Source organism: Anser anser, assembly GCF_964211835.1.
Source record: "Anser anser genome assembly, chromosome: 6".
In the NCBI taxonomy this organism is placed as follows: Eukaryota; Metazoa; Chordata; class Aves; order Anseriformes; family Anatidae; genus Anser; species Anser anser.
Genome location: NC_139726.1, coordinates 17,004,926 through 17,031,619, shown reverse-complemented (window position 1 = coordinate 17,031,619; position 26,694 = coordinate 17,004,926). Strand labels below are relative to the sequence as shown.

Here is a 26,694-nt window from a genome sequence, read left to right as displayed (position 1 = left end):
TTGGGGAGCATTGATTTAACAGCACTGCAGACACACTGCTACTAATCTGATTAAAGTATTTAGCAGAAATGTTATTCTTTAAAAAAAAAACACAGGGAGGTGATGGCGCTGCCTGGGGCAGGGGGGCCGGAGCCGGGGCGGTGGAGCCGGGGCACAGGGTCCTGGTGCATGCCAGCGCCCCGCCGGGGGCGGCCCTGCACCCGTGCCCCCCGTTGGTGGCAGTGCCCGTGGCACACATCTGTAGCCAGCTGTGCTCCCAGCCGCCTCCGTGGGAGCTGTCAAGGACGCGCGCAGACGGAGCAGGCAACACGTGTGCAAGCGCTCAGCCGGCTGCCACAGAGCCTGGAGGTGCCAGGCAGGGCCACCGGCTGCCCTGGGACAGCGCGGATCCCTCGAGGAGCTGGGCACGAGGAGGGGACCCCCCGTACGGGGACCACGGCGCTGCTCCTGGCCACCCAGCGTCCTCGTGCATGGCCTCGGGCGGTCAGTGCGTTGTGGGAGCTCTTGCAAACCGTGCCCATCCCATCCCCTTGCTAGGTGCAGGGTGGGGATGGGTGCTGCCCAGGTGGAAACAGGGCTCTGCAACACCGATCCCAGCTCCGATGAGAGGCACCGGCTGAGCGGGTGGAGGGGCTGCTCCCCCCCCCCCCCCCCCCCCCGTGCCATTCCCATCACACACATCAGCCCAGTTAATTAACACACGATATCAAACAAATAAATTATTCCTGCTTCCTATTGATTCTAATTTACTGGCCCCTGGAGAGCCCGGGCTCGTTTATCCCACCTGTCACCCCTGCTTAGCAGCTGCGCTAACATCTGCCCCGCTCCCCTCACCTCTCCCGCTCCTCCGCCTCGGGGCAGGGCCCGGCACGGCCGTGGGGCTGCCCCATGTCACTGCCCCTCTTGGGGACCCATCCTGCAGAGTGTGGCCTCCCAGGCTGGGACCCAGCCCCGGGGCATCCCTGCCTCCCTCGCAGGACGGCAGCCGGATTTCCCCTCCATCCTGGGGAGATCCATCACTGCCCTCGCACCGGCCTCTGATGTCTGATGTCTGCCTCTTCTGTGCCAACCTGATCAAAGCCAGGGCTCCTCCCAGCTCCCTCCCCGTATTGATGCTGGATCGATGCATCGATCCTGCCCGGCTGCTGACTGCACAGCTCTTTGCTCCCAGCCGGGCTCGTCTGGGGGATCCCGCAAGGCACAGGACCCCGGCACACTGAGCACTGCGGGTCTTGGCTCACGGCCGATGCTGGCTCCCGGGCGCGATGGGGACAGCTGCCAGCCCCCAGTGGCCAGGACTGCCTCCTGCCCAGGTCTGGGCACTGCCCAGCCATGGGTCGCGGTCCTGCAGGGCTCCCCTGCCCAGCGCTGCCTGCACGGGGCTGCCCTTTGGCTGGCAGCACCCGGGCTTGCAGGCAGCGGGGCAGGGCGCAGGGTGCGTGTGCCTGTCCGTGGGATGCTCTTGGCAGCAGGTTGCAAGCAGGGATGGATGCGCCCAGCCCAGCTCGGGATTGCTCCCAGACATGCCGTGACAGGAGGAGCTGGAGGCTGGCCAGGGACACTGGACAGGGTCACCAGCCCAGCGTGCGTGCCTGCCTGCTGCTCTGCGCTCCGGTGCTCTCCAGCGCTGGCTCTCCTCTGGTTGGAAGCTTAAATCCAGCCAGGCCAGCAGCCAGCGGCAGGCTGCTTGCTGGCCTCGGGTGAGCCTGCCCAGAGCATCTAAAGCTGGGACAGGCACAGCCAGCACCTGGCTGGGGGACCCCGCAGCCACTCCCCGGCCCCATTTTGGGAGGGCACACGCAGAGCTCTGGAGATACGCAGCAGAGTCTGGGGACCCTGCCGAAGCCCCGGTGCATCCATCCCTCCCCAGATCCTTGGTTACTCCCCAGCTCCTCTCCTCCTGCAGAAACCTGGGCAGCCCCAGCCCCGTGACCGTGCTGAGGTGAGGCAGAGCCGAGGCGAGGCTGTGCCGAGCCCTGCTGCCAGGCGGCTTGGCTCTGGTCGGAGCAATGGGTGCCTCACCCAGCCCACGGGATTCATCCCGGCAGCTGCCAGGGCTGCAGGGAACCGGGCATCTCACCTGGAGCCGGCCCATCTCCCCGGCCAAGCCACGTGTGCTCTCACTCTGCTCCCCAAAACCTGCTCCCTGCAGTTGGGAGGCACCTACACCTCCTGGAGCTGCCAGCCTCCCCCTGCGGATGCTGCAGGGCACTCACCATGGGGTGCCCATAGCAGGGTGCTCATTGCAGGGTGCTCATCACGGGGTGCCCATAATGGGGTGCCTGTGATGGGGTGCCTGTGATGGGGTGCCCGTGGCGGGGTGCCCGTGGCGGGGTGCCGTCCTGGCACAGTCCCGCTGGCAGCACAAGCGGGTGCGCGTGGGAGGAGCGGCTGGCAGCGCGGCAGCCGGGAGATAAGCTCCCCTCTCATCCTCATTGTGTGTGACGGGAGGGAGATTTATGGCTCCAAGCTGCGATTTGTGCGCGGCTCAAGCACACGGTATTGATCACTCCTGGTTGCTCCCGCTGCTCCCTCGCCTCGCAGCCCCTCCTGCCTCAGCCCTGCCTGTTAACTCTTCCTGACCTGGGGGCTGGGGACGGGCTCCCCTCTGCTCCGCTGCAGCCAGGGCACCTAGGCACAGCCCGACTCTCCCTCCCCAAGCTCCCTCGCAGCCACGCTGTGTGGCTGTCTGATGAGAAAGTCCCGTGGAAATGGGGAGCCAGGGCCCTTCTCCCAGGAGAAGAGCAGGGCTCAGGGAGGTGAAGGCAGGGGCGGTTTGGTGGCGCTGGCAGCGGGGACGTCCCTTGGCAAGGGGCGAGGCTGGAGGAGCAGGGCTGGTGCCAAAAGGGTTGGGTTGCCAAAGGGTTGAGGGTGGTGGGCAGCGATAAGGGGACAGCTCACAGGGGGTGGGTCGTGGTGCCAGGGAGCGGTGCTGAGCACATGGGGATGGCAGGCGGTGACAAAGGGATGGCACGCGGGGACGGGGCGCCATGGCCATCAGTGGCCAAGGGCGCGCGGACAGCAGGGAGCACGGAGCAGCCCCCGGGGGGCAGGTGCTGAGGGGATGGGGCTGGGGGCAGCCGGGGGGGCTGGGGAGGGGTGGGGACGGGGACTGCGGGTGCCTCTGCAGCAGCAGCAGGAAACGATGTGTGAAATGAAGAGTTCCTGCCCAGTGCCCAGAGGGAGCGAGCAGCATACTGAGCAGGGGCTGGGGAGGGGGGAGCCGCAGCGGGGTGCACCAAGAGGGGGTCCCCAGCACCGCACGGGGACCCTGAGTGGAGGGGGGATGCTCCACGACACGAGGCCGTGCCGCTCCTGGAAGGGAGGCAGGACGGGGGCTCCTGGCAGTGGGCGGCTGCTGTGGGGACCCCCAGGATGGAGGCTTGGGGGGGCACAGCCCTGCTATATGAAGCCCTCTCCCCCCCCTCTCCATGATGCCCCAGCCCCGACCGCCCGCACCCCCTCCCCGCTCGCTGGTTTCCTGCTGCTCCGCGGAGATAATTAAATCCGCTATTTCGGCAGGTTCCGCATCCCCTGCCAGGCGGATCCGCAATCAGCGCCGAGTGCCCGGGGCTCCCCCCCACCTGCTTCGCCCCCCCCAACCTCCTCACCCCCCTACCAGCCCCCACGCCGGGCACCTTGTCCCGCCTCCCTCCTGCCTCACCCCCTGGCCCTCTCCTTGCCTGGCAGCACCCTCGGGGACACCCATGGGTGCTCACGGGAGGACAACAGGCTCCTCTCCGGCGCCGGTCACATCCCCCCAGCTCCGGGTGCCCTGGGGGTCGCAGCCCCCCGCTGGCTCCTCTGCAGGGCTTGGCACCGGGGCCGGAGGGATCAGCCCCTGCTCCCCATCCATCCCCGCGTCCGAATTTATCGTCTCCCCGCGGCACCAGGGGAAGCTTTAAATAATTCACCGGTGTGAGCTCCAGTACAGAGGCGGCCGCAGGGCGCACGGAGCCAGGCGGTGCCTGGGCGGCAGAGATAGCAGTGCCGTCCCCGCCAGCACCCTGCCTCGCGCCGACCCCCGTGCTGCCCCGAGCCTGCTGGCACCTCCGCCTGGGAAGGAGAAGGGTCGGCGTTCACAGAGGAAAGGCCCTGAGAGCATCATCCCGACATGGCCCAGCCGAAGCGGGAGGTGAGCAGGGTGCCCGGGGACCCCACGCCCAGCCCCGTGCCGTGCTTTCACCCTCACCTGCTGCTTTCCCCCCCGGCCTCCTGCGCAAGATTGATTCCTGGGGAGGCCCGCTGGTAAGCTGGCAGCTCTGGCTGTAAAGTCAGATCAATAATTTAAGGGGGTGAAACTATTAATAGAAGATTATAATACCCACGGTTGTCTGAGGCAGGAAGGTTGGAGTGAAGGTCGGGGTGCCCAGGTGGCAGGAGACGTGACACCTGGCCCGGGGGCACCCTGTGCTGGGGATGGAGAAGCCAGGACAGGCAGCACCTAGGGACCAGCCCGGTCACCGCGATGACCCCATACAAACCCCACAGCACCCTGCGGCTGGGCAAAGGGGTCTCCAGGGGGAGCGGGCTGGAGGAAACACCGCTGCACCAGCGCCTTTGGGCTCCTCCTTTTCCCCTGCTGTTGGGTGCTGCAAGCTGCCCTGCAGAGCTGCCTGTGCCCACCTGCACGCCCAGAGCTGGCGCACAGATCCTCACCGACCCGATGCCCCAAAGCCCTCCTGCACCCCTGCAGCGGTCCCTGCAGCCCTCACCATCCTCCACACCCTGCTCCTGCCCTGGCTGGATCTCAGCTCCGTGTAAAACCAGGCTCCCCCGCGTGCCGTGGGGCTCGCAGGAGCCATCGTGCTGTCACAGCGAGAGCTGCTGCAGCCCGGCTCATTTCGGGAGGATTAGTCCTGGTCCCACGCTGCCCAGCACTGGGAGGGCCCCCCCAGGACACAGGGAAGGTTAATTTCGGGGAGATTAACCCTGCGCCGCAGCGGGACGGGAAACAGAGGTAACGCTGCTCATCCGAATGGAAGGAACAACAGCCCCATGAGGGGAATGGATAAAAATAGGCTGCCGTTTACCTGCCAGCCCCGAGCAGGGCGGGCAGGGCGCCCGAGCCATGCCCGCAGAGGGACGCAGGCAGGCTGTCCTGCCTGGGCTGTGGGGGATGCCGTGTGCCCTGCCCAGGGCTCTTTGGTGGCTGCCCCAGCTCCCTGTCTGCCCCTGGGCAGAGCTGAGCATCCTCCTGCCACGGCACTGTCATCCTCGCTGGGCATCCCTCCCACCACCGATCACTGCTGGCCTCGCTGCTCGCCCTCGCCACCCAAAAGCCGGATGGCGGCCACGGGTGGGAAGGGTTAACGGCGCTGAAAGTGGAGCCTCCCCGTCCTCCCCCTCCGCGGTGTTTTACAGGCCGGAGCTATTAACAGGAAATGTTCCTATCAGCACCATTGATCCCCTTGTTTACAGCCCCGTAATCCTCACTCCGTTGACTCAGGAGCCGGGAGGAGAAGGGGAGGAGGTGGCTGGCTCTGGGCATCGCCTCTGCCCTGCCTGCGCAGCAGGACGTGTGCCCGAGCCCTGCAGCACCCGTCTGGGCGCCGGTGTCCCCGGTGGGGAGGCAGAGCAGGGTGGACGACGGTGGCGCCGTGGCATGAAACCAGCAATGTCCCCGCGGTGGCCTCCCGGCTCCCTCCAGCTGCGTGACACCTGGCCGTGGGCCCCGCGCGGCAGCGGCGCTTTGTTCTCATTAGTGCGATGAGCGGAGCCGTCACGGTAAATTAGGGACCCCCCCCGCCACGCAGCGCTGCAGCTGCCGTGCCAGCAGCAGCTGCCAGCCCGGGGAGCGCAGCACGGTGGCGGTGGGCACCCCAGTGGAGGAAGCACAGGATGGAGAGAGGTCGCGTCCCGTCCCTGCTGGGGTCTGACCCAGGTGGAGCCATCCCAGGGCTGTGCTCCCCGACCCAGCCTCTCCCCGCAGCTCCCAGCCCTGCCCGAGCATCCCCAGCCCGGCTCTGCACAGCCGCACCAAGCCACCCATCAGGGCTGTGCCTGCAAAACCTGCCCCCTGCCTGCTGTCCCCGTCCCCAAATCCAGGTCACCACCGCCTGGGGTGCCCCGTGCCCATCCCTCCCTGTCCCCAAAACTCGCCACCACTCACGGTCTGGAAGTCGCTGCTGGCGCACTCCTCGCCCCCAAAGGTGCAGCACACCAGCATCTCGCCCAGCTCCAGCTGGTGGCCCACGCGCCCGTAAAACTCCTCCAGGTCGAAGGGGCGGCTCTTCTCCTCCTCGCTCAGGTCCAGCTTCCCCTGCAGGGCCGCCAGCGTGCTCCGCTCCGTGCCTTCGGGGGCCAGGGGCCGGCCGGCCCCGTCCAGGAGCCCCAGCAGCTCCCCGGCCCAGTACAGGTCGTGGCCGGAGAGCCGCGAGAAGCGGGCAGGGTTGAGGTTGCAGAAGGTGACGGCGGGGAAGGTCTTGTTGCGCGTCGTCTCCTCCTCCAGCTGGGTGCTGTGGGGGTACTGGAAGTACAAGCCCACGCACTTGGTGTAGACGTGGACGAGGAGGCCGAGCGAGCCCAGGAAGGCCAGCAGCCAGAGCAGGTTGCGGGCGGTGTAGCGCCGGTGCCGCAGGACGTGCTGGATGCCGTGCAGCGTGCAGCGGCGGGCGAACTCCTCCAGGCTGCACGGCCGCTGCCGCGGGGCTGCCGCTTCAGCCGCCGGCTCGGCGAGGTGGTCACGGCACACGGGGCGCCCAGCAGGACAGCCCTCCAGGTGGAGGGGTGCCGAGGGCCGAGTGGGCACCCAGGGGCGCGGGGGGAGCCCGCGGGGTTCCTCCGGCCACATGCTGTGCAGGTGGGCGCGAGGTAAGAGAGGAGGTCTGAGCGCTGGGCGGGCGGCGTGGTGCTGCACCCTGCCCGAGCGGGGAGAGCAGGAAGCTCGCTAAGTGCTGAGCCCACAGACGTACTTAGCCATCCGGAGCCAGAGACTAAAGCATCCCTGGAAACCTCGGGGCACTCTCAGCCCGCATCCCCCAGGGGACCAGGCAATTAGCTGCAGTCCTGCTCGCTTCCTCCATCTCCGTGCACTTAGTGCAGGCTCCCCGGGGGGCAGAAGTGGGCAAACGCCTCGAGTCTCCCTGCCAGGACGTGGAGAAGGTGCCCAGGCAGGGCTGCACTGGGGTTGGGAGAGGTGTGTGGGCGTGCATGGGGGCAGCGTCACCGTGGGGAGGTGGCCGTGGGCACGTGGGGTCCCCAGGAGCCCCAGCTCTGCAGGAGCACAGTGCCATGACATTGCGCTGACACCGAGGAGCTGCGGTGCGTGGTATCACCCACGGCACATCTCCTGCACCTTTGGGCTCAACCACACTGTCCCCAAAGCCTGCAGTGGGGAGCACAGCGCAGGGCACTGGGGAGGCTGCGGGGGTGGCATCACCGCTGTGCCACTGCGGTGTGGTGGCTACCGCGAGGCCAGGAGCTCTGGCGCGGTGCAGAGGCCACATCCCTCAGCCCGGAGGCGTGCAGGCAGAGGCAATATCTTTGATTAGGCCAGTGATACAACTGCCGAAACACAGCTGCTTGCGAGCACAGAGAGAAGCGCCTTCATGCCCAAAAGCTTATCTCCCTTTCTGAGCCGTGCCTTTCTGAACCATCTCAGCTGGTCTAATAAAAGCTATTGCCTTTCGCTATCAGGCTCGCCACGCGTGCATCCACCCGGCCAGATCCAGCAGCACGGCTTTGCTGGCAGTGGGAGCGCAGGGCTGAGCTGTGCCCGTGGGGCAGGGGGGATGGAAAGCTGTCACGGGGCTGCTCCCCACACCGGGTGCAGGAGGCTGCAGGAAGGGACGATGGGGAAAGGAGAGGTTGAGGAGGGCATCAGGATGGGCATCAGGAGGAGGTGATGCCCAGGCCCGGGGGCTGGAGGAAAGCACAGGGTCTGGGCTCTCTCCCGTGGGTGCTCAGCCCTGGCCTGGCACCCAGCCACGTCCCGGAGCAGAGCACAAAGCTCTGCGAGCGCTGGGGTTCACGGGCCTGCGACGCTGGTCCTGCCCAGCTGCGTTCCTGTGGCCTGTGCTCCCCAGCACAGCTCTAAATCCATTAGCTTTGCATAATTAGATTTTTCTCAATTACCAGATTATGATAATTAACAGCTCATTTGTAGGAGGCAGTGCCTAATCCCGGCATCACGCCTGGCTCGGCGCCAGCTTGGCTCGCGAGGCTGTGGGCACCGGGGGCAGGCAGCCTGCGGGATGCTCCAGCACCCTGCACGGCCAGGACCCCCCAAAAACTCCCCGCCAGCACGGACCAGCCAGCCCGCGCCTCCCCTGCGCTGCCCGGCCAGCACAGCCTGGACGGAGGGGTCAGAGCTGAGGGGACAGTCCCCAAAAATGGGGCTGTGACAGCCCGTGCAGGGCCAGCATCCATCAGCAAGGGCGTCAGCGGGGACTCAGAAGCGGCTCAGCACCCACGTGGCTCCGGAGATGCAGAAAGCATCCTGCAGCATCTCCTGCAGCCGGCCGCCAAGGGAAACCACAGGAGAGGTTAGCTCCGTGGGCTGGGCTGGAGTGGCCGCAGTCATTAGGGGGGGTTGCTAATGAACTTTCCTAGTCAATAACGCTGCTGAGGAAGGACAGGAGAGCAGGGGAGGGGGAGGCAGCAGGCAGTAAGGTACCAATCTTCATCACGGGGAGGCAGGGCGGTCCAGGCAATTACTGCCCATCAACAGAGCTTCATCCCTAGTGAAATAATAGAACAAATATTAAGAGAAAAATGCTTCTGAGGACCTCGAGGGCAGGGGAATGGGGAGCAATAAAGATGTGCTCGGAGATCACAAAGAATAAATCTGCCCAGTCCTACTTGATTGCCTTTTTTGGGTAAAATTGCTAAATGAATCGATGGAGGGGAGACAAGAGGTGTGATATATCTGGCTTTTATTAAAGCGTTTGATGTAGTATCTCACGGAATTAGTTCCAGTTGGCGGGGACAGCCGTCCCTCGCCCTCGGGAGGCAGGGGGACGGGGCAGCCCTGGCGCACACGGGGGGCGCGGTGGCATTGCTCCGCTGCACGTGCCGCAGCTCCTGCTCTGCCACCTGGGGACCCAGCCCCGACGGCCCCAGAGCAGGGGGCTGGTGGCCAGCACCACCGCAGCCCACTGGGGGCCACCGCCTCCACGTGCCCAGTGCCACCCTGAGGCTCCAGGGCCGTGCCCCTGGAGCATCAGCAGCTTCCCCCGGTGCCCCTTGTTTTTGGGGCTGCAGAGGAAGCTGTGCAACGAGGCGCATCCGCAGCAGTGCCAGGAGCAGCGTCTCCCCATCCTGCTGTCTCCTCTCCCCCCGCAGCCTGGCTTCTCCCCGCACCAGCCTCCTTCCACCTCCTCCTGCCGGTGCTAATCCCCTAATCTGCGCACAGCAACGATTTCTTGCGTGGCACGGTGGCTGCTTCTCGCAGGCCCAGACAGCTGAAATCTGCATTCCTCCTCTTCCAAATCCCGGCTCCCTTATCAGCAGCAGGTATCAGGTGAGCCAGGCACCACCTACCTCCGATAAACCCATGTTTCATTTCGTCCTATTTCCATTTTATCTCCGAGCCTGCAATTATCGCTCATCTCACCGCACGCCGGGCTGCCTTGCGCGTGCAGGAGCGGGGCGGGCGCCTGCCTGGCGGGCAGCCCTGGAGCACAGCACCCTGCCGGAGGCACCAGGATGGCCAGGATGGCCGGGATGCCCCGGGGTGAAGCCTGCCCTCCGCTCGCTGCCACCCGGTCCCCAGCTGCCTTCCCTCTAACCTCGCGCAGCGGCGGCGATGGGCTCTCTCCCTGCGAGCCAGATGTGTTGCACGGAGCATAAACACCCGCGACAGTTGTTGTGCTTCTCGGCGTGAAGGCATCAGATGTCTGCGTTAAAACAAAGCTCTCCACTTAATTACTCAGGCTGATAATTCAGCGCGTGGAGGCGGCTCTGGCTGAGAGCAGAGGGCTGGATCACAGCTGGGACTGGATAGCCTTGGAGAGCACATTAATCCCGGCTCTCACAGCCCTGATTAACGGTGCTGGAAACCTGCCCACCCCGCTCGTTCCTGGAGGAAGGGTCCGTCCGTAGCACCCACCGGAGGGGCCTCTGTGCCTCCTTGGGCTGGCATCTGCTGGGCCAAGGCATCTCAGCACCTTCAGGGTGAGGTGGCCCAGGGCGTGGGGGACTTTGGCTGCCTGGGCGCACCCGTCCGTGGCACCTAGAGGCGTGGATTGGGGTCACCCTGGGCAGGGAGCTGGACCAGGCAGAGCACCCATGGGTGCAGGCTCTGTGGTCCGAGCTTCCAGCTCCTGGTGCCTGCGTTTCTGGCTCCCCAGCACCGTCCCCGCGGGACCCCAAGGGTTAAGCTGTCATGTATTCAGGGCCACGCGCTGGCCAGGAATTACACTTTTATCGGCACGCGGTGCTGCCGCCGCTTGAATTGGGACTGGGAACTCTATTTCCGAGCTCACCCAAATTATTCTCGAAGAGATAAAGCGCGGTGCAGAGCAGCGCCGGCGCTTCATTAACATTCCCCAGCCCATTCAGCTTTAAACGAAGATTGCCTGCCTCGGAAAATGATAAAATTGAACATGTGAAGCAGGGCATTATGTTCCATCAGCCGATATTATTTCCCACGCAGGGGCCGAGCGGAGACACAAACAGCTATTTATGCAGCGCCTGGCCGAGCCGGGAAGCAGGCAGGCGGGTGCAGGGGGTGGGGGGGTGCCCCCTGTCTGTCCATGGGCATGTGAAGGGCTCCCCGCAGTGTCCCTTGTGCCCGGGGTTGGATGTCCCCAGGGGCACAGCCGTGCCCTGTGCGTTGAGCCAGGGCACGCAGGTGGGGAAGGGGCTGGGCGGTGCGTGGGGTCCCAGCAACCCAGTGTGCGAGGATGGAGGCTTCCCAGCTCCCTGCCCCGTGTGGTGGCCGCAGCAAAGCCCCCCAGGGGAACAAATATCCCCGTGTCCCCTGCTAGGGCCGAGTGAGAAGGGTGCTGGGGTGCATGGGTGGGTGCTGGGGTGCACGGGATGGGTGCCACCCGGGGCTGGGCGCGGGGAGGCAGGTGTCAGGGAGGCAGGTGTCGGGGAGCCAGGCAGCGGAGGGCTGAGCAGGAAGGCTCCTGGGGCTGCAATTGGATTTTGCTTGGCCGTGCCAAGCCTATCGATCCAGCGGTAATTAAAGTCGCTCCAAAACCTGACTCATATTCAACCTTGGGAGGAAGGAGCTTCTCGGAGAAACAGCCTCTGCTCCCCGTGCGCCTCCCCAGCACAGGGTGGCCATCCCGGGGGCTGCCCTGGGACAGCTCTGTCCCACTGGGTCCCAGGGCAGCAGCACCCCGTCCAGCGATGTCCTGGCTGGTGTCCCCAGCACTGCACAGCCCCAAAGTGACCCTGACGAGTGTCAGCCCTTGGAGAGGGGGGTCTGGTTTAAGCCCTGCTCACCACCTGGATTTTACAGCCTAGGATTATCTCAAGCTAGTGCCTCTTTGAGCCTCTGGGACGCATCCCTGGGATGTGGGGGTGCTCCCTGCCCTGTCCCCACTGTCCCTCAGTTTTCAATTCCTGGGTCCCAGGATGTCCCAGGGGTGCACATCGGGGGATCTGAGAGCGTGTGTGTGTGCATGTGTGTGTGCGTGTGCAGGGCTCCCTGCACGCCCAGCCCTGCCGCCAGCCCCGCTGCTATTCCCGGTATTTGCAGCAGGTTGGGACAGGCGCTGAGGAGAGGCGGCTGCCATTCAGCGGGGCCCCACGAACCCACCCGGAGCCCCGCGAGAGCTCAGGGCCGGGGGGCACCTGGGGGCTGTGCCAGGGAGGGCGTGCGGGACCCCCTTGGCAGGGGTCCTGGGGGGCACAGCTTCCCTTCAGGGCCTGGAAGGGCAGCAGCTGGGCTTTGCAGCAGGGAGGTGGCTCCATCTGCAGGACACGGCCCTGGCCAGGAGCCCCGCAGTTTGGGGGCTCCAGGTCCCCCTGGCCAGCACAGCCGGAGGTGGCGGCAGGCCCAGCCGCGGCCTGACGTCCCCTGGGCTTTTCTGCTCCTGGGGGAGCCCAGACACCCCCCCGCCCAGGCAGCGGGGAGGGAGCACGGTGCTGGGAATGCTCATCGGGTGCTGGGCGCCGGGGTGACCCCATCGTCCCCACCAGCCACTTAGCATGCGTGGGGACAGCGGGCTGGGGACGCGCCATGTGCCAGCACGCACCGGCGAGACGAGGCAGCCAAGGACGCCCGCTCCTCCGCTCCCACCAAGGGCATCGCCTCCGCTCCCCCCGCAGCACCCACACCGCCAGCAGCACCCACCCTGGCAAACGGGGGGCTGCCCCCCTCACTGCCCCCCCGGGGCACCCCACGCCCCTTTTCTCCAACCCCCCCCGTCTCGCCCAGCGCCCGGCACCCCCGGCCCGCACCCGGCGCGCCCCCCCTGCTCCCCGCTGCCGGGGGGCCCGGGGCACCCCCGGCTCCGCTGCTCCGGGAGCCGTCGGGGCGGGGGGAGGCGGAGCCGGGCCGGGCTCCACCCCGACCCCCGGCCCACATAGGCCGGCCGGGAGGGGCCCCGAGCCCCCTGCAGCCCGCGCCATCCCGGGGGCGCACGGCGGAGCGCGGCGGCTGCAGCCTGGAGCCTGCGGGGCTGGGGACCCCCCCGGTGCGCCCCGTCCCTTCCCGTCCCGTCCCGTCCTTCGGTGCGGGGATGCTGCGGCAGCGCTGCAGGCGGCTGCTGGCCCAGCTGGAGCGGGCGCTGCAGCTGCTGGAGCTGGGCGGCAGCCTGGAGGAAGGTGGGAGTGCGCAGCCCCTGGGTGTGGGTACCCCATAGCGCGTGGGGTGGGGGGCCTGGGGACGGTCACCGTGCCGCTCGGTGTTGCCCCCAGACTACATCCGCATCGCGCGGTGCTTCGAGGCGACGCGCCAGAAATGCTGCCGGCTGGAGCAGGACGGGCGGCGAGCCCGCGAGCAGCTGGCCCGCGCCGAGGCCGAGCGGGCGGCGCTGGAGGTGAAGCTCAAGCACGCCCGCAACCAGGTGGAGGTGGAGATGAAGAAGCGGCACCGAGCGGAGGCTGAGCTGGAGAAGCAGGTCAGCGGGGCCAGCAGCCCCTGAAATAGGGTACCGGGGGGGTGCCGGCCTCACCGCTGCCCTGTTTCGGCTCGCAGGAGCGCAAACTCCAGCTGGTCTTCGAGTCGCTGATGCAGGAGCCATGGGGAAACGGGGAGCAGCGCTCCATCCTCAGCGCCCTGGCTGGCCGGCGCCTTGGGGCGGCCCTGGCACCGGGCAGGAGGTGAGCAAAGCTGGTGGCCCTGTGTCCCCTGCCCCTCTCCTCTGTTGGGGCTGGGTGGGCTTGGGGCACGCTCAGGCTCTGCGGAGGTGCCCCAGGTGCTGGCTGGGGTCTGGGGGTGCCCCAGCTGCGCTGAGCCCCAGCTCTTCCCACAGGTCATCCATGGTGGACGACTCGTGCCAGTCTCTCCTGTCCCACTCGGACATCAGCTACGACCGCACCGAGGACGACGTGGTAAGGAGCGACCCCGCTCCCTGTCCCGTTTGGGCTGGGGATGGCAGAGCACAAATACCGGGGTGCTGCTCGCCCCACACAGCCCGGCCGGCCCCCAGCACCTCCTCTGCCTTCCAGGACGTCGACATGACGGTGGTGCGGGCCCTGAAGCGCAAAGCCCAGGAGAGGCAGGTAGGAGGGGGACGCTGGGGCACGCAGGCACCCGGACCCCTCCCTCCCCGCGCAGGAGGCTGCCAGGAGGCTGGCAGGGGGGGTAATTTATTGGCGCTGGGCTGGGAGCGTCGTCTCTCAGCAAACCGCCCGCGATCAATAGAAACTCCATTACCCTGTGCCGCGGCCCAGCTGGGCTCCTCAATAATTCATCCCCACGTGCGGGCATCCTGCACGCAGCTCCGCTCGCACCTCTGCATTGCAGGCCTGGCCTGCCCCTGCCCCAGCACAGGGGGGCTGGGTCCCCACGGTACCTGGTGTGGGGCAGGTGGTGCAAGGGCGCAGGATGCGACCGGCACCTTCTGTGGGGCTGGGAGCACTCGTTTTGGGCTCTTGGTGTGTGGGTGTTAGGGGCCTTGAGGGCCAGAGTCAGGCAGGGGTCCCCGCCCACCCTTCACCCCATCCATCTCTCTGTCCCCAGCGTGTGTCCCTGGCCCCGCAGATCGGCCCCGTGGTGGTGGCAAAGCGACACCGCTCCTCTGTGGCACCCCCGAGCACCGTGAGTAGCGACCCCAGCGCCCTGGGCAGGGCTGGGGGGCGGTGGGGGTGCAGGGCCCCGGTGCCAGCAGGACACAAGGTGCATCCTTTGGTCCTGCAGGGCTGTGAGGGCTTGGGGTGCACCTCAGTCCCCTCAGCCCCTGTCACCCTCTCCTGGGTGACAGCACCCCTGGCCATGCGGGACCACAGAGCTCATGGGGAGCGTTGTGGGGCTGCAGCCGGGCACATCCTCACTGCCCCCCTAAATCAGCAGGTAAGCGTCCCCCCTGCGCCCCCTCCTGCTGAGGTCCCGGAGCCCACCAGCAGCCTCCCGCCCGCCACGCTGGTGCCACCCCGCCGCTCTCGCCAGGGACACCGCGTCTCCACGCGTGCAGGTCGTGGACAGGGGGGCATGGGCAGGTGGTGAGATGCTCGGGGGGTGTGGGACCAGCCTGGGGGTGCTGCCATCGTGGGGGAGGGAGGAGATCTGCTGGGGGATGCTTGCTCCCACCATGGTGGGACTTGGGGTCTTGTGGATGTGCTGGGAGGCTGCAGGGGCTCCCCGGGATGGGGGAAGCCTCCCAGTGTCCCCTGCCTATGGGGTCCCCCACATATGGGGTCCCCTCCACTGCCTCCTCTCTCTGTAGAGCTGACCACGGTGTGGGGTGCCAGTGAGGATTTGGGTAGCCGTGCCCTGGGGCAGGACAGCCACACCGAGGGCGGCTCTGTGGGGCAGCCAGTGCCTGTCCCCTTTGCCTCCCCTCCACCGAGCCTCCTGCAGCCCCAGCACCAGTTCACCTCCAAAACGGTGCGTGCCCGGCTCCTCCCCACCTCCGACCCCGGGGAGAAGGGAGCCTCTGGGGGGAGCTGGGATGGATGGAGGCGGCAGAGGCTGGCTTGGGGGGCATGGAGGAGGGATGCAGGGGGGCGCTGACCCAGTTCTGCCACACCAGGTCATCCGCCCCGAGCCGTGCGGTGCCTGCGGCTCCCGCCTCCGTTTCGGGAAGGCCGCCCTCAAGTGCCGCCGGTGCCAGGTGCTGCTGCACGCCAAGTGCCGCCCGCGCTGCCCCGGGCCCTGCGCACCCCGGCCTCACCAGCACGCCTGGCCCCGCGAGGTGAGGGTGACATGGGGTCCCCACGGGCCGGGGTGTGATGTGGGGCTGGGGAGCGGGGTCGCATAGCTCTGGCGCTGCTCTCCCCTCTCCTTCTCCTCCCCAGGGCGTCCTGGCCGACTTCGCGCCCCCGACGCCTCCCCTGGTGCCCGCGCTGGTGGTGCAGTGTGTGACAGAGGTGGAGACGCGCGGCTTGGCCGAGGTAGGGACAGGGTGGTGACAATGTGGGGGCGGTGAGGCCGTGCTCCCCACGGGGCTGAGCCCCTCTGCGCCCCCAGGCAGGGCTGTACCGGGTGCCGGGCGCCGAGCCGCTGGTGCGGGAGTGGAAGCAGAGGCTGCTGCGTGCCGGCAGCGTGCCGCCCGCCCTGGGCAGCGTGGCCGACATCCACGTGGTGTGCGGGGTGCTCAAGGACTTCCTGCGGGGCCTCAAGGAGCCGCTGGTCACCTTCGGCCTGCACCCGGCCTTCCTGCGGGCCGCCGGTGAGTGGGGGGATGAGCAGGGGCTCGGGGTGGGGTTTGGGGCCGATCCTCCTCTAACGCCCCTGGTGCCACCGCAGACATCCCCGATGAGACCGCCTGCGGCACGGCCCTGCGGCACGTGGTCGGCAAGCTGCCCCCGGCCAACAGGGACACGTTGGCCTTCCTCATGCTGCACCTGCTCAGGTGAGGGGCTCTGGGGGCTCTGCGCCCACCTCCCTGCGCCCTATGGCGATGGGATCGCTGGGCCCGGCAGCACGCTCCCCCTGTCCGCCCCTCGCAGGGTGTCGCGCAGCCCCGACTGCAAGATGGACGTCCTCAACCTGTCCCGCGTCTTCGGCCCCACGCTGGTGGGGCACAGCTCGGCCAACCCCACGCCACTCGCCATCATGGAGGACACGCCGCGCCAGAGCAAGGTGAGGGGGGGGGGACCCCGGGTGCCGGTGGTGCCCCGGGTGCCGCCGGCAGCCCCGGCTCTATCCCTCCGTGCCCAGGTGGTGGCTCGGCTCCTCGCGCTGCCGCCCGACTTCTGGAGAGGCTTCGTGGGGACGGAGCAGGAGAACCTGGTGCCGACGCCTGCCAGCGCCCCGGACCCAGGGGGTGAACGCGGTGAGCCCACGGGACCCCCCCACCCCGGTGCCCACAGCGGGGCTGGGGTGTGACACCGTAACCCCAAATCTGCCTTCTGCCCCACAGAGCCCCTCTGCCGCCCCGTCGCCTCCCCGGAGCCCCACGCGGGGCAGCTGAGCCCCCCCGGGACCTGCTGCCTCCCCAGCGCCCTGCGGAGCTGCGTGGGCACGGCCCCACGGCCCCCGTGAGTGCTGCTGGAAGGGGTGGGGGGAACCAAGGGGGGGGGGAAAGACTTGTGCCCCTGACTCATCTCCTCTCCCCCCCAGGCAGGGGGCAGCCCCCGGGAAGGTGGGGCGGTTCTTCCCCTCCCCGGTGTAGCTGTGCTCCCCGGGGACGGAGCTGGCAGCGAGGAGGAGGACGAGGAGGAGGAGGGAAGCCTGTGGCAGTGAGCAGCGTGGGCCTGTGGTGCTGAGCTTGGTACGGTGGCCCAGCACTGTGCTCACGGGCTGGTTGGTGTTAAATGTTTGTATGAAGTGCTTGTATTAAACGTTTGCAGCAAAACCAGCCTGGCTGTGACTGGCGTCCGTCCCTCCCTGTGCCAGGAGGGCGGTGGGGCTCGCCGGCAGGATGGGGCCTGGGTGTGCTCAGGGAGAAGAGCCGTGCTTCCTTCAGGCACGGGTGAGCAGCCCTCCCCTGCGTCCCTGCACCACCGCCCGCCTGGGTGGGCAGGGGGCGGACAGGCAGGGTCCTGCTGCAGCACCCCCCTCTCCCCACCCCGCAGGGCGAGGGGCCCCTGTCAGCCCAGATGTTGGCCTCAAGTAATCAGAGCTGCTGGGGCAGGACGACCCTAAGCGCTTCCAGACTTCCTGGCACCTCCGCTGAGGCCCCGTTAACTCCTTCCTCCCCTCCGGCACAGAGCTGGAGCACAGCGGAGGTGTGCGGGGGGGGGGGGAGCTGGATGGGGCGAGGGCTTGTCTGCCCCGCAGCAGGGCTGAAAACTGCCCCCGAAACGGTACTAAAACCCAGGGCAGCTGTGGGATCTGGGGGAGAGAGAATTCAAGTACAGTCCTGACAGCGAGCAAGTCTTCTGGCCCAGTTTCCCTCCGCGCAGGGGTTGCTCACCAGAGGGCACAGAAATTAGCACATCCAAGGCAGAGGCAAAACTGAAGGAGTTTTAATGTGCTTAAAGTCAGGGAACAGCTAATCCCCGCCCAGGACCACAGCAGAGCTGGCACGGGAACGCGCAGGGCTGGGAGCAAGGATTTGCTGCAAATCCGTCGAGCTGGGCTGGTACGGGATGGATGGAGAATCCCTAATGCGGTGCCTGGTGGGAAGCACCAGGCGTGATGGGCCCTTGGCAGGCTGGGGCTTCAGCACGGGGGGAAGGCAGGGAGATAAGGGGCCGCGGGGCAGCGCTGTCACTGCCCCGTGCCAGGATCAGCACGGTGCCGCCTTCAACAAAACCAGGCTTTTCCAACCCCCAGAGCAAGCAAGGCGGTAGGTCTCTGCGGGAGCGAGATGATCGTTCCAGTGCCCTGTGGCCACAGCTGGTGAGGAGGGCAGGCACGCAGGGAGCCCCCCCTCCATCCCGGTGGGCCCCCAGGAGGGCAGGGGGCTGCTGCCATCGCTCAGCACTGCTCCTGCGCAGGTCTCGGCCTGCCGGGAGCACGCTGCGCTGGGCTGCCTGCTCTCCTGGCTGCTCTCCTGGCTCACGCTGAGCCTTGGGGGGGTGGAGGTGTTACTGGGTGACTCCACAGCTCCCCCCAGGAGCAGCGGTGGTGGGAAAGCGCTCGTCTCTCCCAGCCAACCCTCTTGCCCAGTGGCCTCAGGACAGCCCGGTGCTGCCGTCTTTGCCCCGTGGGAGGCAGGAGCCCAGCTCAGGCTGTTGCAATCACGCTGTTGACAGCGGGAGTCTCGCAACAGGCTCGTGCTGGGTGGGGTGCTGAGGCAGAACAGGCACATTCAAAGCTCCCTTGCCTCTTAGATAGGTCAAGACTCCTACTTAGGAGTTGGACTCGATGATCCTTATGGGTCCCTTCCAACTCGGGATATTCTATGATCCTAAAACCTTCCCAAGAATTGGAGATGCCAGCTGGGGGACAGCCTGGCATGGGGTACCAAGCCCTGGTGGGTAGTGCCCTTTGGTACAGAAGCACCCGAAGCTCAAGACCTGAGACACTGCAGGCAGCAGGAGCTCCCTGGGCAGGCTCGCAGCAGCTGGCCTGGAGCCTGAGCCACGTGCTGTCCCCAGGTTTCACCCAAATCCCTGGGCTCCGAGAGAAGCAGCAAGCGAGGCTGATGCTCACCAGCTTTAATGTCTGTCTGGAGCAGGAATCAGGCACTTGCAGGGCTCCTCACCTGCCCCCCGGGGGTGCTGGGAACCCCCAGGAGGTGGCAGAGGCGACAGAGGCCGCCCCAGCCCAGCAAGCAGCGAACTCAGAGGATAATCTGGTTCTTGTAGCTGCGGCTCAGCTCCTTGTGAGGAAGGACGATGGAGTTAAGAATAACAACCTCAGCAGGGATGGTGACACTGCAGCCTGCAGGGAGAGCACGAGGGGGGCAGTAATAGGGGAGCGGACCCTGCCCCATCCCTTAGAACCCAGGCTGCCGCTGGGACTCACCCAGGATCGTGATGGAAGGGGTGAGGCGGCCGTCCCTGAAGAGGGTCTCGCTGTCGATCTTGGCATAGGGATCGTTGGGGTTGGGGTCGCTGGGCGTTCCTTCAACCCGGGCCCAGCGCCCGATGGTGCTGTCCCAGCCCACGATGGTGTTGAGGACGCAGGTGTGGTCCTGGAGTGCGGGAGGGAGCAGTGATGGATGAGAGGAGCGGCAAGGTGCCGGGGGAGGACACCCCTTCCCTAGGGTAAGCCCTACTTACGTGCAGCGAGGCCCCGTGGAGGACGATGGACTCGCGCACACGCACGCCGGCTCCCACCGTCACCCCCTCCCCGATGGAGACGTTGGGGCCCAGCTGCAGGGGCAGAGGGACACGATGAGGTCAGGTAACGGCGCCCCCAGCCCCGCAGGGTCCCCCTGCACTCACCACTGCCGTGCTGTCGATGGAGGCCGTGGGGTGGATGTACACGTTCCCTGCAACACAAGGCCGGGTGTCAGGGAGGCAGCTCCCGGAGTACTGGGCTCTGTGAGTGGGGCAGGAGCTGCCCCGTGGGTCCCCTTCCTCCTCTGGCTGCATGGGGCAGCTCCTAGGGCCATTGGGGGGATGTCAGAGGGATACCTCGGATGATGGGGCCTCCAGGTTTGTTCTGGGCCAGCCTCTCCGGGTGGGTTTGGCTGTACTGGTTGAGGTAGAGGCGGCTGGCGTAGATAGCAGAGCTGGGGGACGAAAAGCAAGGCTGTTATTGTGTCTGTAGTGCCCTCAGGGCAGAGGAGGGTCCAAATTCAACGCCTGCCACCCCCACCCACGGGGCCGTGTCTGAGCACCCTCCTCTCCCTCTCGGTGCTCCTGCTGCCCCAGCCCGTACCCAGCCGATTTGATCTGGCTCCAGAAGCCATCGGTTTTGTAGACGTAGAGCTTGCCGCTCCCAGCCAGCGCTGTGAAGACGTCCTGCTCCAGCCGGATCACTTCTGCACGCTGCCAGCCGTTGGAGTTCTCCTCTCTGCAAGCGAGAGGACCGTTAGCCACCCACCCCGGCCAGGGACCCCCGCAGACTCTCCAAGTCTAGGGGCTCCTTGGTCATGGGGCTCTTCCTAGACTCCTTCCTAGCCGTGCACTTCTCCCCGAAGGCAGGGACGGAGTCGCTCTTCCAGCTGAAACAAGCTCTGGGCCAGAAGTGGATGGTGCAAGAGCTGCACCTGGCCCAGGTAGGAGTAAGTGTGCTGGACCCTGCCCTCACTGCACAGCCGGGTTTTTGCAGGGCGCTGGCACGGAGCTGAAGGGGGAGCAGAACGCTTCCCCCTGAACAGCCTCGGCCCCTTGTCCAGAGCTGCATGAGGATGGGGTGGGAGGAGAGGGAGGGAGAAGGGGAGCCTCAAGCTGGCTAGGAGGAGACACACAGAGGACAGCCTCGCAGGGCTGGAGCAGGAGGAAAGCACGCGTTACCGCCAGGCACGACCCAGCACAGAGAGCAGCCAGCGCAGACACAGAGGGACAGACTTACCCAAGGTAAGGACAGCTGGTGCAGGACCAGGAAACAAGTGAGTGATGGCAGAGGAGGAGAGAAGATAGAGAAAGAATGGAGGATGAGCGTGCCGCTGCAGCCCCGGGGAGCAGTGGGGTGGGAGGGACGCAGGGCGGGGGGGGCTCTCACAGCGCTAGCTCCTGCTGGTTCCGCTGGAAGACCTCGCCGATGTGCTGGAAGATGGCGGGCGTGAACAGGTAGATGCCGCAGTTGATCACCTCGCTGACAAAGGTGCTGGGCTTCTCCACGTAGTGCTGCACCTGATCAAGGGAGAGATGTGAAGGTTGGGGCACAGCACCCCTGCCCAGCACCGCTCTCTGCCCCACTGCACGTAGGAGTGGTGTGGCACCCACCACCCACCCCGTGCCCCTGCTGTACCTCCTGCGTGTCGGCGTTCGCCACGATGCAGCCGTAGTTCAGAGCCTGCGTCCTGTTAGCCTGTGGGGCGAGGCCGTATGAGTGCTGGAGTTTGCACCCAGGGCCTCATCCAGCGGCTCCTGGACGAGCCCAGGGCAGAGCAACGCCGCTCCCAGCCCCGCCACTCACCGTGGTGCCCAGGATGACAAAGCTGTGGGCGTCCCCGTGCTGCTGCCTGAAGTCCAGCATCTCCTGCAAGGGGAACTCGGAGCACACGTCCGCGTTGAGCACAAAGAAGGCCTCGGCGCCGCCCGACAGGATCTGGTCTCGGAAGTGGTAGATGCCACCGCCCGTGCCCAGCGCCGCGTACTCCTGCAGATACCTGCGGGCCGAGGGGGGCAGAGGGGACAAGGACAAGTGTGCTTAGAGCGGGAAGCAGCCAGGGGAAGGCGGCGGGAGGGTGGCAGGGGGCAGTGCAGCCGGGCACCCACCTGATGGGGATCTTGAACTCCTGCTGCGCCGCCACCAGGAAGCGGCTGAGGGCCTCGTGGGGCTGGTAGAAGCCCATCAGCAGGATCTCCTTCATGCCGGGCACCTGCGGGGCACAGGGGGCAGGGCAGCGCCGGGGCCCGACACCCCCTTACCCCCCGGGTCCCCCATTTCCTCTGACACCCCCTTTTCCCCCTGGCTGCCCCCTTTCCCCCCAACCTCCTAATTTCCCCCCAGCCCCCCTATTTCTCCCTGACCCCCCCTTACCCCCCAGGTCCCCCATTTCCCCTGACACCCCCCTTTCCCCCCAGCCCCCTATTTCCCCCAGGTCCCCCATTTCCCCCGACTTCCCCCTGACCCCTCATTTCCCCAGACACCCCCCTTTCCCCCCAACCTCCTAATTTCCCCCCAGCCCCCCCTTTCCCCCCCCGTACCCTGGCGCACGCCTCGATGTGGTGCTGCACCATGGGCACGCCGGCCACGGGGAACAGCGGCTTGGGCACCTCGAAGGACAGCGGCCGGAACCGGGTGCCTGCGGGCAGGGCAGGGCAGGGCAGGGCAGGGCGGTCAGCGGGGCCGGGCCGGGCCGGTCTCCGCCCGCAGCCCCCGGCACTCACCCTTCTGCGGGCCCCCGATGAGGATCACGGCCTTGAGCGGCATCGCGGCCCGGCCCGGCCCGGTCCCGGCGCTGCCCGGCGCGGCGCTTCCGCACACGTGTGGGACACGTCACCACGTCACCGCGCCGCCGCCGCCCCGCGCAGCCCGCAGCCCGCCGGCCGCCAGGGGGCGGCTGCGGGGCGGGGGGCGGGGCTTGTGGGTGGTGGGCGGGGCTTGTGGGGGTGGGCGGGGCTTGTGGGGGGGGTGGGCGGGGCTTGTGGGGGGTGGGCGGGGCTTGTGGGGGGTGTGGGCGGGGCTTGTGGGGGTGTGGGCGGGGCTTGTGGGGGGTGGGCGGGGCTTTGTGGGGGTGTGGGCGGGGCTTGTGGGGGGTGGGCGGGGCTTGTGGGGGGTGGGCGGGGCTTGTGGGCACGCTGCGGCGGCAGGGCGCGCTGTGCACGGCGCTGTGCGGGCACGCGTGTGTGTGTGTGTGTGTGTGTGTGTGTGTGCGTGTGTGTGTGTGTAAGCACGCGTGTACACCCGGGATGGTGCCTAGGCACAGGCCCTTGTGCGCGCACACGCGCCCGGGTGAGCAGGTGCACGCGCGCCTTTGCATGAGCATCTCGCCACGTGCACCCTTGCACACGCGTGTGCCACAGTGCGCTGCAGGTGCACGCCTCAGGGCGATGTGCACGGCCGGGTGCATGGTGCCAGCCCCCCCCCCCCCCACACACCAGTATTTCTGCCCCCATGATGGCAGCCCGGCCCCGCAGCCCTGGCACCATCCCCACCTTCCCACACCGCCCTCACCTTGCACGCCTTGCACACCCACACCTCACCCCCCCCCAGTAACGGCACAGAGACGGGAACCGGCTGCTCAGGGCCTTTATTGCTGCTCTGGCACGTCGCTTGCTCCAGACCACGGGGACGGTGGCGACTCCGGAGCCCGGCAGAGAGGCGGGGGCAGGCGCGGGGACAGGGGCAGAGCCGGGGCAGAAGCCTTCTCCCCGAAGTCAATAAATAAAAGCCCGAGCGATGCAGCAGCAGCTGGAAGGCGGTGCCCGAACGCTGCCCCCGACCCGCACCGGGGCACCCAGGGGAGGCGAAGGGGGTCTGGGCAGGGAGGGGCACGGAGCACGGAGCGCCCCGCACGGCCCTGGTGCGGGCAGCGCCTGTGCGTGTGCAAGGGCACGCGTGTGCAAGGGGGGGGGGGGTGCGTGGCTCAGCAAGGCACGTGTGGGGCCGTGCGTGAGCGCGCTGCGGGGCGGGAGGTGCTGCAGGGGTAGCCGGGGGGGGGGGGGGGGCTTTGCAGAAAGAGGCGCGTGTGCGAGCATCTCCACCCGCTCGGGGTGCCCCCAGGGAGCACGAGCAGCGTGGGCCTGAGCAGGCGCAGGAGTGTGCGTGGCACGGGGGTGCCCGGGTGCCGGCGGGGGTGGCACGCAGCCCCGGGGAAGGCACCGGCGTGGGTCCCGGGCTGCAGCCCCGCAGGGTGGGAGCGGGGCCGTGCTGGTGGCTGGCCCCTCTCTGCACAGCCCCCCCCTCCTCGGGCACTGCCGGGCAAAGCAGGGTGACCGCGGGCACCCTCGGTCCGTGCCGGGGGGCTTGTGCCCCTCGCCCCCTCTGCTTGTGGCCGGTGGGAGCCGCGGGTTGTGGTGTAAGGCACGCGGCTGAGCTGGAGGCTGCGGCGGGACCCGTGCTGTGGGGCCAGCCCCCCACCGACCGCGTGGCCCAGGCTGGCCGGCGTGCTGGCGGCTCTCCGAGACCCTCATCCGCATCTCGTCCCCATGCCGTCCTCCCCCCAACCCTCTGACACGTTCTCCATCCATCCATCCATCCATCCATCCATCCTGGCATCGCTGCCCGGCCCCGGCTGGGGCTCCGTTTTCCTTCTCTGTCGTCTCCACCTAAAGAGTCGCCGCCTGTCCCTGTCCCCGTCCCCTTCCCCGTCCTGCCCCGCCAGCATCCCCGGCATGTGGGGTCCGTGGGCTCATCCCGGCTCCTCGGCCGCCCCGTCCCGCGGCCCCTGGAATGTTCCTCTGGCTCCTCGCCCCTCGCGGCTACTGCGGCCCCGGCGGCTGGCCGCCCTGGTAGGAGCGGAGTAAGACCTTGTGCTTGGTGACGGCCTCGCCGCGGCGCCGCTGGTGCTCCACCAGGAACTCCTTGAGGCGGTTGGTGGTGAAGGTGAGGGTCTGGCGGCGCAGCTTCATCAGGTAGGCGTCCTGGAGCCAGGCGTTGGCAAAGCAGTCCTTCACCGTGGGGCGGCTCCTGGCGCAGGGGCGGCTCGGGGTCAGCGGCCACGGGGTGCCCGCCACCACCTCCGTGCCCCATGGCATCCCAAAACCGAATGCCAGTGCTTCCACCCCCCCAGCCATGGGGCGTCCCAGCCCTCTCCAGGAGCAGGGATGGGTCCCAGGGGTCACCGGGCTGGGGTGGGCACTCACCAGGGGTGGACGGTGAGGACCTTGCGGATGAAGAGGGCAGCGCTCTGCGAGACGTTGGGGTACAGCTTGAAGGCGTCAAAGCGCCCCGCCAGGATGCGGTTCTCCGTCTCGATGGGGTCCAGCTCGAAGAACGGCGACCGCCCGCTCAGCCTGGGAGGGAGGGAGGAGGTGGCACGGGACGGGGTGCAGCCGTGGGAGGGCACCCCGCACCCACACACCCCCACAGGGGGTCCAGTCGGGCAGGGTCTGTGGGGCTGCAGCACCCCCCGCAGCCCGGTGTCCCCCATGGCACCGAGCCCTGCTCGTCACACCTCAGGTGCTCGTGCCCACGGCCCCCTTCTCTTACATGATGTAGGTGAGGACGCCGACACCCCAGACATCCGCGGCAGAGCCCACCGGGTCACCCTTCACCACCTCCGGCGCTGCAAGGGAGCAAATCTGGCATGTGCACGGGGTGGCCAGCCCAGTGCCCCCAATGCACAGCACCCCCGGCATCCCCAGCACCCCATCTTTCACCCTCCAGTACCCCCATACCCCAACAGTGCCCAGCAACCCTAAAAAAAAAAATAGACACCCCCCAGCACCCCAAAGACACCCCAGCCTCCCCAAGAACCCCCCAGCCCCCCAGCCCGTGCCCACCTGGGGCTCACTGCGCCCCATCCCTGTGCCCCGTCCCCCTGCCCCACTCACACATGTACTCCAGCGTGCCCACGCGCCGGCCCAGCTGCCGCAGCACCAGGGGGTTGTAGGTCTGGGCGCTGCCGAAATCAATGATCTTGAGGGCGTTCATGCCCGAGACGACGACGTTGTCGGGCTTGATGTCGAGGTGCACGATGCGGCGGCCGTGCAGGTACTCGAGGCCCTGCAGCAGCTGCAGCACGTAGCTCACCACGTCGTCCTCCGAGTAGCGAAACCTGCGGGTGGGGGACGTGAGCGGGGTCCCCACGCCGCTCCCCAAACCCCAGCGCCCCCCCCCGCCCGCCCGCCCGCCGGGACCTGTCCACGATGCTGTAGAGGATTTCCTTGCCGGCGCAGTTCTCGCAGATGAGCACCAGGTAGCGGGGGGTGATGTACGCCTCGTGCAGGGCCATGATGCGCTCGTGGTGCAGCGCCTTCAGGATCTCGTACTCCTGCAGCACGCTCTGCTTCCTCTCCGCCTCGTAGGGCACGATCTTGGCTATGAAGTGCTTCCCCGTGGCGTTCTCCTTGCACAGCCGGATCACCCCGAAGCGGCCCCTGCAGCACAGGGCAATGCTCAGCCCCCCGGGCGGGATGTTTTGGGGTCACCCCGACACAGCACCCCATCCCGCCCTTCCTCACCTCGCCTTCTCGTCCAGGAAGGTGTACGGCTTCTGGGGGATGCCCTGCCGCAGCGCCGTGCCGTCCGGGGCCCTGCTGTCAGCCGGGGGCTCCTTGGAGGACGGGGCAGAGGTGGGGGCCTCTTGGGCAGGGGGCGAGGTGGGGGGCATGGAGACGAAGGAGGTGACCATGTAGGGGGGCATCTTCTTGGGGGGAGCAGCGTTGGAGGTGGTCGACGCCGGGGGAATGGGGGTGGATTTGGATGGGGAGGGTGCCTGGGGCTGGGGGGAGCCCTGGGTGGGCGAGGTGGGGGCGGATGTGTCCGTGGGAGCGGTGGGGGAGCCCCGGGCAGGGGAGCTGGCCTGGGGCACGGCGGCAGTCCGAGGGGGGGTGAACACCAGCTCTGGGGGCTCGCAGACGGTGATGTTGGGTGGCAGCTCGGGGTCTGGCCGCGGCCCCCCGGGGACGCCAGCCTGCGGTGGCCGCTCGGGCTTCTGCAGCGCTGCCTTGTGCTTGCGGGGCGGCGTGGTGGGGGGCAGCCCCGCGGCCGGGGGCTCCAGCTGTGCCTGGGGGGTCTGGGTCGAGCGGCTGGAGGCCACCTTGTCGGGGACAGGGATGGTGACGTCCTTGGCCGGGGCAGCTCGGGAATCTGCGGGGAGGAAGGGGAGCTGTGAGCCAGGAGGGGGGTGCAGGCAGCATCCCCCGGTCTGAAGCCCTCGGGGGAAGATCCCCCAGGACCAGGAACCCCCCGAGCAGCAGAGGCTGCAGCCCCACACCTGGCCCCACATCCCTGAGCTCGCCGTGGGTGCCGCCCTGCAGGAAGGGCTTTTGCTCACCTGCTGCCTCCAGGTGCACCTTGCCCGACGGGGTGCTGAAGGGCCCCTGCCCGGCCTTGTTGACGCAGGCCACCCGAAACTTGGGGGCGCTGCCGGGGGGCAGCTCCGTCACGTTGAAGTAGCAGTCGGCGATGCCGGTGCTGACCAGCTTCCACTCGTGCTCCCCTGCCGGCACGGAGGCATGGTGAGGCTCAGGGAGCTGAGAGGCAGGGCGCAGCATCCTGTCCCCCCCGCCCCCCCA

General features: G+C 67.6%; 3 protein-coding genes across 9 annotated transcripts in view; 1 reads left to right on the top strand and 2 right to left on the bottom strand.

Moving 5' to 3' along the window:
- Nucleotides 1-12,496: 12,496 nt before the first annotated feature.
- On the top strand, nucleotides 12,497-16,863 carry LOC310901342 (rac GTPase-activating protein 1-like). 2 transcript variants are annotated; one of them, XM_083840688.1, is made up of 16 exons: nucleotides 12,497-12,723; nucleotides 12,817-13,019; nucleotides 13,097-13,221; nucleotides 13,374-13,452; nucleotides 13,570-13,623; nucleotides 14,084-14,161; nucleotides 14,414-14,534; nucleotides 14,787-14,947; nucleotides 15,093-15,254; nucleotides 15,358-15,453; nucleotides 15,530-15,731; nucleotides 15,809-15,914; nucleotides 16,012-16,144; nucleotides 16,223-16,337; nucleotides 16,425-16,542; nucleotides 16,625-16,863. In XM_083840688.1, exons 1-16 carry the CDS (start codon nucleotides 12,639-12,641, stop codon nucleotides 16,674-16,676), a joined length of 1,890 nt encoding a protein of 629 aa, XP_083696814.1. In that variant the 5' UTR covers nucleotides 12,497-12,638; the 3' UTR covers nucleotides 16,677-16,863. The 2 variants fall into 2 exon arrangements, with proteins under 2 accessions (XP_083696814.1, XP_083696813.1); XM_083840687.1 differs by having other exon boundaries at nucleotides 14,411-14,534.
- Nucleotides 16,864-17,452: 589 nt separating this feature from the next.
- Nucleotides 17,453-22,057, bottom strand: GMPPA (GDP-mannose pyrophosphorylase A). The gene is made up of 12 exons (XM_083840694.1): nucleotides 21,901-22,057; nucleotides 21,718-21,815; nucleotides 21,286-21,389; nucleotides 20,984-21,176; nucleotides 20,816-20,875; nucleotides 20,567-20,697; nucleotides 19,781-19,915; nucleotides 19,534-19,631; nucleotides 19,342-19,388; nucleotides 19,177-19,269; nucleotides 18,920-19,088; nucleotides 17,453-18,835 (listed from the first exon to the last, which is right to left on the bottom strand). The coding sequence occupies exons 1-12, from the start codon at nucleotides 21,941-21,943 to the stop codon at nucleotides 18,735-18,737; spliced, it is 1,272 nt and encodes a 423-aa protein (XP_083696820.1). The 5' UTR covers nucleotides 21,944-22,057; the 3' UTR covers nucleotides 17,453-18,734.
- A 689-nt stretch (nucleotides 22,058-22,746) lies between these two features.
- SPEG (striated muscle enriched protein kinase) overlaps nucleotides 22,747-26,694 on the bottom strand; it is a 34,944-nt gene continuing 30,996 nt past the window's right edge. For all 6 annotated transcript variants that reach the window (XM_083840678.1, XM_083840681.1, XM_083840682.1 and 3 more), the window contains 7 exons: nucleotides 26,454-26,618; nucleotides 25,639-26,266; nucleotides 25,315-25,554; nucleotides 25,009-25,232; nucleotides 24,665-24,740; nucleotides 24,319-24,468; nucleotides 22,747-24,142 (listed from right to left, as the gene is read on the bottom strand). In XM_083840678.1, coding sequence (XP_083696804.1) covers nucleotides 23,935-24,142; nucleotides 24,319-24,468; nucleotides 24,665-24,740; nucleotides 25,009-25,232; nucleotides 25,315-25,554; nucleotides 25,639-26,266; nucleotides 26,454-26,618 — 1,691 coding nt within the window. In that variant the 3' untranslated portion in view covers nucleotides 22,747-23,934. The remainder of the gene's footprint in view (nucleotides 24,143-24,318; nucleotides 24,469-24,664; nucleotides 24,741-25,008; nucleotides 25,233-25,314; nucleotides 25,555-25,638; nucleotides 26,267-26,453; nucleotides 26,619-26,694) is intronic.

Bases quoted from the DNA above. Each gene is read 5' to 3' on its own strand.
- LOC310901342 (XM_083840687.1), top strand. From the start codon at position 12,639: ATGCTGCGGCAGCGCTGCAGGCGGCTGCTGGCCCAGCTGGAGCGGGCG. The intron at 13,624-14,083 runs GTAGGAGGGGGA...CTCTGTCCCCAG, and splicing joins GCAAAGCCCAGGAGAGGCAG to CGTGTGTCCCTGGCCCCGCA. The intron at 15,255-15,357 runs GTGAGGGTGACA...TCTCCTCCCCAG, and splicing joins AGCACGCCTGGCCCCGCGAG to GGCGTCCTGGCCGACTTCGC.
- GMPPA (XM_083840694.1), bottom strand. From the start codon at position 21,943: ATGCCGCTCAAGGCCGTGATCCTCATCGGGGGCCCGCAGAAGG. The intron at 21,390-21,717 runs GTACGGGGGGGG...TGTGCCCCGCAG, and splicing joins ACATCGAGGCGTGCGCCAGG to GTGCCCGGCATGAAGGAGAT. The intron at 19,916-20,566 runs GTGAGAGCCCCC...TCTCGCTTGCAG, and splicing joins AACCAGCAGGAGCTAGCGCT to AGAGGAGAACTCCAACGGCT.